The sequence below is a fragment of the Pan troglodytes genome, chromosome 1 (genome assembly GCF_028858775.2).
Source record: "Pan troglodytes isolate AG18354 chromosome 1, NHGRI_mPanTro3-v2.0_pri, whole genome shotgun sequence".
Classification (NCBI taxonomy): Eukaryota; Metazoa; Chordata; class Mammalia; order Primates; family Hominidae; genus Pan; species Pan troglodytes.
The window spans coordinates 113057120-113068777 of record NC_072398.2 but is presented as its reverse complement, the minus strand read 5'-3'; the positions used below and the strand labels follow the sequence as shown (position 1 = coordinate 113068777).

The 11658-nt window shown below is 46.4% G+C and overlaps 1 protein-coding gene across 2 annotated transcripts; it reads left to right on the top strand.

Annotated features, from left to right (window-relative positions):
- The first annotated feature begins 268 nt into the window (after positions 1 to 268).
- On the top strand, positions 269 to 5149 carry NHLH2 (nescient helix-loop-helix 2). 2 transcript variants are annotated; one of them, XM_001148497.5, is made up of 3 exons: positions 269 to 573; positions 976 to 1304; positions 3128 to 5149. In XM_001148497.5, the coding sequence occupies exon 3, from the start codon at positions 3136 to 3138 to the stop codon at positions 3541 to 3543; it is 408 nt and encodes a 135-aa protein (XP_001148497.1). In that variant the 5' UTR covers positions 269 to 573; positions 976 to 1304; positions 3128 to 3135; the 3' UTR covers positions 3544 to 5149. The 2 variants fall into 2 exon arrangements, with proteins under 2 accessions (XP_001148497.1, XP_016780524.1); XM_016925035.4 differs by lacking the exon at positions 269 to 573 and having other exon boundaries at positions 782 to 1304.
- The last annotated feature ends 6509 nt before the right edge of the window (positions 5150 to 11658 follow it).

Here is an 11658-nt window from a genome sequence, read left to right as displayed (position 1 = left end):
TTTTTCTAAATATTAAGGGAAAGTGGTGGCTTTGTAATATGCCAGGGGAATTTTTTGATAGTCAATATATTGTTTATTTGTACTTAAATATTTCATCAATAATCTGGAAAAGAGAAATAGCCTGACTACGGCTAGATACTGTTTAGAGGCTAAGATTTCTATCATGAACTGCTTTCAATTGTTATATTTTATGGCACAGATTCAGTGGGAATCTGATCTGCTAAAATATTTGGGCTGTGAAAACTCCCACACTGTGACAGATGTCAAGTCCAATTAAGTGACTCATGTCCAGGTTTCTGTCCAATAGGATTTCCCATTAAATATCAATTTAGGGGAAAAAAATTCCATCCCCCTTCCTAAGCCTTTATCTCTTCCACCATCTCCAGGCTGAATCAATTGGTACCAGGAGAGCCCAGAAGCCACACACGCATCTCTGCCTCTTTGCTCTGGCTCTCCCACCCTCTTCCCGTCTTTCTCTGCTTCCTTGTCACTGTTACTCCAGGAGACGTTCACTTTTCACCAACCTTTCTCCAAGCATCTCCAAGCCACTGACTATATATATTTTGCTACAAGGTAAAGAGAAGAGGGGGTGGGGACGGGGGATATAGCCAAACCTTGAAAGACTTTGAAACTGGAAAATAGGTGTCTATTTATACAACATACAAGTAAGTGAGGGAAGAGGAAGAGGCAACCTTAGCTCCTAGTTACAGTATTGTGTTCCTGGGAACTGGGGAGATATCAGCTGAACAAAGCCTTATCTCAAAAAAAAAAAAAAATCACTTCTGAGCAAGATCACATCTCTGTCCTGCACTTCCCAGTTTCTGCTCAGCCGTATTAAGGGAAAGAAAGGCATACGATAGGAGCGGAATCTTATCTTAACCATCTTTCTTATTGATTATTCCGCTATTAGAAAGTGGAGGAATCAGCCCTTTGATGTGATTGTGTTTATCTCTGCATCTCTTTTGTTATTTTTAGAGACCTAGAAGAGGAAAAAAGGCACGAGACTTTTCAACACATCGTTTAAAAAAATCATCAACGAATTTCTTGAAATGTTTGAGAACAATTAAAAGGAAAAAGCGTTTTTTAAAAAATCTATCAACTAAGTGAACAATCATTCATATCGTCTACATCCTGAGATATTATTGTCCCTCGCTGCGGACACCAGCGAGATGACAGCTGCTTTTTCATTTTTGAATGTAATAAATATTTGCTGCTTTTAATATTTTCCGGAATCTCCCCTCGCTATTCCTTGGAATTTTAACTCTAAAGATTGGAGAACAGATTATCAAAAAGGCTTTTGCAAGGTAAGACTCCTTTAAATAATTTTTTTCAGCTTGAAATAAGTTAGATTATTCATACTGCGTCTATAGATGCAGTTCATTCCATAAAGAGATAAAACGCATACACGACATACTATTTATGAATATTTTTAAAGATCTAGAGGAGAATTTAATATGCTTTGAGGGCAACCCAGGAACTTTTTACCAGAACTACAACTATTTAGTGGTTTATTGTGATTTTCCATTACTCGTCTATTTATTTCTGCCCTTTCAAGCTGACTGTGTAGGTGCAAGTTGTTCTACTCATAAACGTACCCGAGAAAAGCCCGTAGGGAGTCACATGCAGTTCACCGGGAGCATTTGTTTTTATTTTGCCGTAGAGGACCTGATTTCCTCGCAGGGAAATTAAAGCTGTTTTGGCCCAATTCGCTCCTCTGCAAGTGCGGTGCTGGGAACCGATCACCCATCCCCTTGCTTTTGTTTCTCTAGAAGCAAACGCTCCTATACGTCGCCGACGCGGATTTCTCCCGTGCCGAGCGTCGCTGAGGCTGCCCACGCCGGGGCCCCGAGTTCGCAGCCTGGTCCTCACTCCCGACGCCCAGGGGCGGTGCGTGCAGCCCCTGCAGGGGCCTTTCTCCTCCTGCCGGGCCCTTTCTCGAAGCCCGAATTACCCGGAAGCCCAGCGGTTCTGAGCGGCCCCCTCCCAGAAGGCGCACAGTCCGGGCCAGTGCTCCAGGCGCCCCAGAGAAGCCTGGCCAGGTGGCGTTTCCAAGAGGGCACAGTTAAGTTAGAGGAAGGCTAAGCACCGACATGCCCGGACTTGGCCAGGCCACCCGGGGACAGCTGCAGCCTGCCGAGCTCCGGTTCCGGGAGCGCCCGAACTTTGCCGGCAGAGATGCAGCTCCCGCCGGGACAACACGCGCTGCACCCGCTAGTCCCCGCCTGCCCCGCCCTTCTCTTCCCTTCCCTCTGCATCCTGTCCTCCCTCAGCGGCCCGGCTGCCGGCATTTTCCCGCAAGGTGGTCGCCAGACTGCCGGGCGCATTGTCTGATCCCACGTCGCCGTGTCCCTAGGTCCCCTATGTGTGTGGCTGTCTGCGTGACAGATGGTGCTCCGGGAGCCTGCGAGGGCATCGGAGTCAATTTTCTTTTTAAAGGCTCCCCCACGTTTGTTTAGTCATTTCTTTACGATTTCGGAGAAGCGCGAGGGGTCCAAGAAGCCTTCCCGCCCCCAACCGCTGGCTCTCCGCCTGCGCTCCAGGATGGGGATTCCTGACCGGCCGCACCCCAGAGCCAGGCGCCCCCGGCGCAGCCCCAGACCAGCGCCAGGCCCTTGGGCGCCGCGGCTGCCGGGTTGCTTCGCCGGAGGCCCTCGGGGCGAGAAGTGCACTCCGCGTCTCCCCGCCCCCGTGAAAACCCAGATGTATTCGTTGTTCGAAATCGCTCGTTTGTCTGGGAAGGGGACGAAGGGAGGGAGGAGGAATAGCGCGGTTGGCATTTGGCCGGAAGAGGCACAAAAACCCAGTCGCGACCCCACAGGCCTGCGGTTGTTCCCCAGGCCCAGGGCCACAGGCCCGCTGTGGCCGTCTGCAAGTCGAGGTGTCGAGTCTAGTATGCGGCCTGGGTCAACCGCGTCCCCGCCGGCTCCCGCGCCAGGGCGAGGCGCAGGGCTCGCGCCCTCGGGCCAGATCCTATCGGCGCCCTCCCGCGTCGCGCGCCGGCCTGCTGTGGGGAGGGGGCCCGGGCCGCGCGTCCGCTGGGAGGGCCGGCGTGGTAGGCCTCGGCAGCCATCCTTCCAGCAAAATACCCTGATTCCTTTTACTGATTAATTTTCCGACCCCTCCTCAGCCTCCAAAATGATGCTGAGTCCGGACCAAGCAGCAGATTCGGACCATCCCAGCTCGGCGCACTCGGATCCGGAGTCCCTGGGCGGCACGGACACCAAGGTGCTCGGCAGTGTGTCGGACCTGGAGCCGGTGGAGGAGGCCGAGGGCGACGGCAAGGGCGGCAGCCGGGCCGCGCTCTACCCGCACCCGCAGCAGCTGAGCCGCGAGGAGAAGCGCCGCCGCCGGCGCGCCACGGCCAAGTACCGCTCGGCCCACGCCACCCGCGAGCGCATCCGCGTGGAAGCCTTCAACTTGGCCTTCGCCGAGCTCCGCAAATTGCTGCCCACGCTGCCCCCGGACAAGAAGCTCTCCAAGATCGAGATCCTGCGCCTGGCCATCTGCTACATCTCCTATCTCAACCACGTCCTGGACGTGTAGGGCGGGGTGCGCCGGGGGGGGCCGCCTGTCCCGGCGTCCGCGAAACGCTACGGATCCGGACGGGCGCCGTCGATCGGGTGGCGGAGGCTGCGGTGGCCCAGCGAGACGGCCGCCTCGAGAGACGGCCGGGGAAGAAGCTCGCTACCTGTTCTCTCTGGTCAGCAGGGCGACGAGGGAAGGTTTCCGACGCAGGCAGGTGGGGTTGTCTGGCGAGCCCGGGGGCTCGCAGGGGGGATTTTCCAGGCCAGGAGAACCTCGTGGAGACACCCGAGATGAGCCACTTCTGGGGCTCCCCAAGGGTTGTGGTTTTAACCCACTGGAGACTTTGAGTTCTCCTACATTCATACGCCACAAATCTTAATGTGTTGAAAGAATGAGGGCAGAAGTTCAGAGTATGCAGGCTCATAACTTTAGGCTATCTGGAATTTTTCTAATGGACAAATCACCAAACACTGGGAAGGAGGAGAGAGGAGGGATCTCTCCCATAGAGATGGAAGGCACAGAAAGGTGCGACTGGAAACTTTCCTTTCTGTTGTGAAAATAAAGATTATATTAGAATCCAAATAAACCCTGAATATTTAGTAAGTTTAAAAAGACAAATTGAGAACAAGTAGACACACTGTGGGAGGATCTGAGCTTGGTGATATTTTATCCCCAAGATATGACACCAAGGTAGACAGGAAAATCCATATTTAAATGGAAACTTTAATATCTGATTACTTTTGCAGGCGAAGTGCCCCTTTATATATCCAAAAACATCTATTTGTGACCTTAAACATGTGGACCCATAGGTGCAGTTAGAAAAAGACAACCTATTTTTATTTATGTTAGAAGGAGTAGAGTATTTTTTTCAAGACATTTATTTTTCAGAGTGGTGATACTTTTACTTTGGATACTCTGTGCCAATTTATTTATAGTCAAGTGTTTACACTTTTTCCTGTGGAATAATTATGTCTAACTTTTTACGTGTTTGTTGAGATTATACTGTGGTCTTTCTTTCTGCTCTAATTATATTGCACTTGTATAACAAATTTCCCACTTCTCCCTGTTTCTAAACATATTTTATATATTAAGATGTTTGTTCTTGAAAGGTTCTTTTGTTGTGAGATCAGCAACACTAGCACTTCACTATTATAGTTTTTTAAAAAGTGTATTATTCTTATCTGTAGTTATGTCTGAGAAGTCCTTTACAAGCTGTTTATAAGGAGAGTAGCTTCTTTCTGTGTGTGATGTTTGTGCGTGTGATGAATTTAGCAAATTAAGTTATTTTCCTAAAAAAAAAGAAAAAAAGAATTCAGAACTACTTTCCTCTGTGACACCAAAAAGAAAAGTCTATAACCTGAAAATGTTTCATGTTCTCTGCTGTGAAACTCTTAAAACAAGGAGTGTATTTTAGAGACAAGGGAAAAAAACCACATCTGCTATCCAAAGATTTTAGTCTTTTTCAGGGTTTTTTTGTGTCTCTGTTGCTTTATATAATGCAATATTTTGTAGTGAAAATAGATATAATCTGGTTTCTATCTGACGAGTTTTTCATATCTCATGAATGGTGCGCTGTTTTGCATATAAATAAAGGTATCAAATAAAGTCCTCTCTTTTATTTTAAGCACACAGTCTAAAAATAATGGACATGTTAGCTGAGCATGAAATATCTTAATGGACTCAATTCCTTAGAAAGGAACTGGTAAACACAACAAAATCTTAACATAAACATATTTATGTGGTGAAATATTTGATGCTCAAATTTGGACGTGGATCAGTCCCATAAATAGATGCCCCACATATGATGGTGACATAGATCATTCTACAATGAGGAAAAGAAGTATAGTGTTTATATAAAATATTACTTGAATTGTGGATTCTTTGCCTCTAAAAGAAAACTTAGTAACTCTCTAACCCAGCCTCTTCAAATTAGAGTTGGGAAACTGAGGCCCAAGGAGTGAGCTACACTAAAACACATAGCTATTTAATGGCAGTGAGAAGAAGATCCCTGATGTGATGACTCTCAATCCTCATGGCACTTATTAAGAACAAGGTGTGTATTACTATTGTAATACTCAAACATCCAATCAGTACACAGATTCAAGACAGGGCACCCGCAAACAAGAAAAAAAAATTGAGCCCTGGACCAACCTTGAGATAAGAAGAATGACATCTGCAAAAACCTGTGGCTAGTGTAAAAATGCGAAATGTATTGCTTACAAATAGAAGACATAAATGACTTAAAAACTATATGTACATATGCATATATAGAATATTATGAAGTATGAGTCTATATCACACCAAATCTCTGGTTTCAGAATAAATGCGGTTAGATGGATGCTTGGCCTTACGCATATAAAATGTCTGTGGGATTGCTGGTATTCTTCACTTTTCACCCAGGTGTCTTCTTGTCAGCTTCACAGATACCTACTAGGTAGGACCTCATCCTCTCCCTTATATGAAGGTGTATAGTAGGAAAGTACTTCCTAGTGTGTGAAAAAGAACAGCACCTTCTGTTGCCTTGTATCTGGACAATGTCCTGGCCACTAGAGCAATGACTGGTTACTCTGTGACCTGCAAAACACATGAGTGCCTGTAGGCCTTCTCACCTCTAGGCAGTGTGGAAGGATAACTACTCCTAGTTCTTATAGCACCTCTCTATTATACAAGAGAATAATTAGCCCTGCTCCTATGCCAAGGGTATGAAGTCAACTTCTAACCTCTGGAAACCTTCCAAGTGCCTCTCTTTCCCAGTTTAGGGGCCCAACTTCCAACTGACCAACACAGTCCTCCTATTCACATGTAGGAGGAACCTACTGATACACTCCCCTAGACAAAAGGCCCTTGGGATTTGGACAAAGGGCCTTTGGGATTTGGACAAAGGGCAGCATCCCTTCCTAGCTATGCAACCCATGTGATTTCAGGAGAGGACCTTTGCAATGTCATTTCAAATCCAAAGCTGCTGAGCACCCTCCAAGAGAGACAAGCATGGTGGCAGTCTGCTAGACCAGAGGGTGACTGGCTCATTCCCTGAGCACAGCGCAGACGCAGTGATTATTCGCCCATCCGTGAGGTCTCGATTCTTCTTTGAATGACGATGGTGAGCATTCATTCTTACATTTAACCTTTGTTTATTGAGGACCCACTGTGTGCCAAACATTGTTCTAAATGCTGAAAATAGAGCAACACATGAGACAAAGTCTACTGGAGAAAAGCAGTACACTGAAGCGAAAAAACCCCCAATATTTGATTTTAGATATTGCTAAATGCTATGAAGAAAAATAAGCAGGGTAAAGAACACAGGATGGGGGCTGGACGTGCTGGTGCTGGGTAGCATTTTAGAGAGGGCTGTTGGAGAAAGCCTCTCTGAGGAAATACATTGGTACCCTCTGCCTAGAGACTTAGGCCTGCTGGACCAGCTTATACAGTTGCTGCCACTGGCACTGCCTTTTCTTTTCTCATCCTATTAAAATGTTCTGAGTGCTCATGCTACCAAAACAGTCTGTGCAGGTCACTTACCTTTCCGCAGCTGGCCGCAGCCTCATCCTTTACCCTGAGCTTGGTCTTTCACCAAACAGACCCAGAACCACATGTCTTCCTGCTGTCCCTTCACCTTCTTCTCTTTGCCCACAGCCACTGAACAACTTGCCAGGCCATTGCTGCTCCCCAGAAAGCCTAGCCCCAGCTGGCCCAGCGGACAAGGCTGCCTGTGCTGAATATTTCTCCACCCAAATGGACTTCCCCTCACTTCTACCACTGCCCGGAAACTTCCAGAGAACAAGGGTAAAAGTACTGGGCAAAACAACCTTCCTCTCCAGGGAGAGGGGAAGAGGAGGGGCAGTGTATGATGGGATGGGATGGTAAAGGAAGGGCCGACTGAGGAGAGAGGAATGGGTAAGGAGGAAATGAGACTGGGTGGGAGTGGGGGACTCTGGAGGGAATACCCGCTTCCCTCAGGAATGCTGTTTGCAGGAGCTCCCTCCAGTGGCCCTGCCCCATGAACATGTATCACCAGAGCACTATGATAAGGCGAGTAGCCAGAGCCAGCCTCTGTGATGCTGTGATTTATCCAACTCTCCTCACTGCTGTCTCTGGCTGCCAGTTTTCTTGCTGATGTTTGGGGTGGAGAGAATTTAAGGGGAGAAGAGGGCCAACTTAAGAGCATGCACAGCCAATACCCTTTTCCATATTTAGATGTGCTATCTCATTTATCAGTATTAGTAGTCGAAATAATAGCTAATGTGGGTTGAGTGTATACTACATGCTTACTAAAGTGCTTTGCATGCATTATCTCCTGTAATTCTCACAACCACCCAGTGAGGTAGGTACTTTTATTGTCTCCATTCAACAGATGAGGAATTTGAGGCTTAAAGAAATTAGATGACTTGCTTAGGGCCATGAAGCCATGTTTATCAGTTTATCAAAGTGCCTGCCCCTACCCATCATCCTCTAGAGTTGTCCTTTGATAGAGGGGTAGCTGTGCCACGCACACACCCTCCCCTTGGTGCCTGCACTGCATCTTTCCATCCATGTGCCTAGGGAAAGCTTCAGCTCATGTAATGCCTAAGGAGTGCTGCGTCTGCAGTACACACAGCTGCCCAACCAGTGGGACCAGTGGAGGCCAAAACCAAGCCTGTGCTCTGTATGCCAAGTCAAGCATGTGCCTTGGCTTGAAGTTGAACTATCTGGAGGAAGGGGAGCATTTTTCTACTTTGCAAGAAAACACTATAGGATAATGGTGGCCCTGTGACAACTCCCCCACCAGGGCACTGTCATTCACTACCACATGGGTGAGGCTGGCTCCATCCACACTCCTCTGCACCTTCCAGCCCATTCTCACGCTGCTTCTAGACCTATCTTTAAAAATTAGCGTGGCATCCTCCTTTGTGAATGTCCATTTTATTTTTTAATAAAATTCAAGTTCCCAATCTAGGCATAGAAATGTTTCACAGTCTTGTTCCAGACCCTCACTAGTGCCATTTTCAGCCACTCTCCAGAGATTAAATATTCCTGCAAACTCGGTTTCCTCACTTCCCCAGAGAGGCCAAGTCTTTTTCTTTTACGACCTGGGCCTTTGCATTTACTTCCCCTTTACTCACAATGCTCTCCCCTAACCTCATTTTTTACCCAGAAAATTCCGATGATTCCACTGTGACCCAACTCAGACCACACGTAACCACACGTATCGTTACAAAGCTTTCCATTTCTTTCAGAAGCATTAGCTGCTCCGTTCTCTGAGTCCCACATACATACATCGTTTTAACTGAATTTACCTGTTTCTCCCATCTCTGTGTTTGAGAACCAAGACTCTGGAGCCAAGTTCGGGCCCTGGCTCCAATTATTCTAAGTGTATGACATTGAACATGTTACTATATCTCCTCAAGCCTCCATTTTCATCCATAAGGTGGGACAATATATGTACCAATCTCAAATGCATGTTATGAGGTTTCCATGGGATAATGTATAGTGCTTATCAGAATAGGAATACATGGGAAGTGCTCAGTAAATGTGAGCTATTTTCATTACCTTTGTATTTATAATATGCACAGGAATTAATATAGGATAAGCTAAAATCAGTTTTAATTCTTTAATATATTAATGATTTGTGGTTTCCACCAACTATATCCATCTGCATATGATACATTACTAACTCAACAGTCAGCCAGAAATCATCCCCATCTTCTAAGACAGGAAGCATAGGTAAATTAATAGTCATCCATGGAATACACCACACATGCACACATGTAGAGTTATCTACAGGTCTGAAAGCCCCACTCGACTCATGATAAAGGCCCAGTCTATGCCTTTTCTCTTTTACCTTGGTTTTTCCCATAGCACGAATGCTGTGATAAGCACTATAGCAGACTGGTCAGTAGCACAGACTCTGTCAAAGCTAATTTTTAAAGATAGGTCTAGAAGCAGAGGGCCAGTTTTCAGGCCTGCTCACCCATGATAGGTCAGGCAGAGGGGGATAAGCGGGCACTCACATCCAATGTGTGTGTACGAGCAATTGCCAAAGTTAAGGACGACAAGGGGTACATTTTTTTTTTTTTTTTGAGACCAAGTCTCGCTCTGTTGCCCAAGCTGGAGTGGTGCAGTGGTGCAATCTTGGCTCACTGCAACCTCCACCTCCCAGGTTCAGGCAATTCTTCTGGCTCAGCCTCCCGAGTAGCTGGGATTACAGGCATGTACCACCATGCCCGGCTAATTTTTTGTAGTTTTAGTAGAGACGGGGTTTCGCCATGTTGGCCAGGCTGGTCTCGAACTCCTGACCTCAGGTGATCTGCCCACCTAGACCTTCCAAAGTGCTGGGATTACAGGCGTGAGCCACCGCGCCCAGCCAGACAAGGGGTACATTTTTAAGGTAGAAGGAAAAGTCATCAGGGAAGGTGGGTTAGATCAGCTGTGAAAGTCCCCTCAAATATGCAAGTGCTCACAGATGATTTTCAGGAAATACTGTTCGTTTTACTGTGATAATGGTATATTTGTTGTTAAAAGAAAAAAGAGTCCTTATCTTTTCAGAGATACTTACTGATGTCTTCATGGATGAAATGATGTGATGTTTGGGATTTGCTTCAAAAAGTCTTAAGGGGTAGTGAGAAAGAAGGATAAGAAAATAAATGAAATGTACTTATTGGTGTTGTGTATATTTGCATCCATTTCACTATTCTCTTGGCTTTTGGAGATGTTTTAACAGTTTTCCATAAGAGTGTTTTTTAAAATGTAGTTGCTCAGAAAATTTGTGCCAGTTGATTTTTACTCACCAGGAAGTCGACTCCCGCTTAAACTAAGGCCACCACCCTCTTTCACAGAGCTCCACCCTCTAGCACAAGTCACCTCATGCCACTCAGAGAACCATCTCCAGCCCTGGTTACTTTTTGTGAATGCACCAGGTATTGCTCCACAGAGTCATCTCTGGAGAAAGTTTTTTTCTTTGTCTTTGGTCAATGATCCTCTGTCCCTCTTGGCAGACTGACTCCAGTGGCCTTTTATTTTCAGTTATTCCATCCTAACCCCAGGGAATCCTCAGAGGACCTGCCCCCATATACATATCTACCAATCACACCACCTTTCTCCTGATTCAAGAAGCCCCTGAAATCTTCCCTTTTTCTGATATATTGCTGGAATGATCAGCAAGGAGATGAAGAACTCCCTCCTGACCTGGAAATACTTACTGAAATGAAACAGGAAATTCCAACAATTTCTCTCTCCATTATCTCAAGAATAATTAAACTGTTTAATTCATTGTTAAAAAGGTTTCCTGCCATAAATGCTAATATAGTGAGTGCTATTGAGCTCTTTACAAGCACAAGACATGTTCTAAGTACTTAACGTGAGTTAACTTAATTAATCCTCCTAACAATGCTACTGGCTAGGTACTATATTTTCCCTATTTTACAGGTGGAAAAACTGAGGCACAGAATTAAGTAATTGGTTCAAGGCCACAGCCAGTTAGTAGGGATGGAGAATTGAGCACAGAAGCCTATCCATGGCCCAAAGTTGCCCTGCGGGGTGTACTGGGGTAGCTGACAGCTGGGGGCTGGCTAAATATAGCCACAGGTAAAGGGGAAGCTATCAGGGACTGCTGGAACATGTTAGAGTGGATATGCTGCCAGATTCCAATTTAGGCAGATTTTAAAGATTAAATAAAAATCGGGTGGACTCTTTCAGCCATTGGTCAGGCACTAAAGTCAGGAGGGAACTTTGGAGTGAGGACCTCCTAGACTTCCCTGGCAGCAGCAGCCTGGAGCCTGAGGGTCATTTACAACAGGCCAGGGCCTCTCTTTGAGGTCTGTTGCATATTCTGTGTCTGTGAGTCCCTCAGGCCCCTGGTAGAGAGGGCTCAGCTGACCTGAGTGGTTAAGTGACTTGCTCACAGTCTCAGCATCCTGCAGGGCAGAGCCACCTAGAAGCCTTTCACACCAATCCTGTGCTCCTTCCACACATAGACCCCACACTGTCTACCCTGGGCTGCGGCCTAGGGACTAATAGCATCAGCAAAAACTGCATAGGCATAGCATTCACCCTGTGCGAGCCACTGTCCATTATTACCTCATTTAATCCTCTAAAAATTCATTGAAGTAGAAGGTGTTATTATTCCTAAATTATAGATGAAGACACTGAGACACGAAG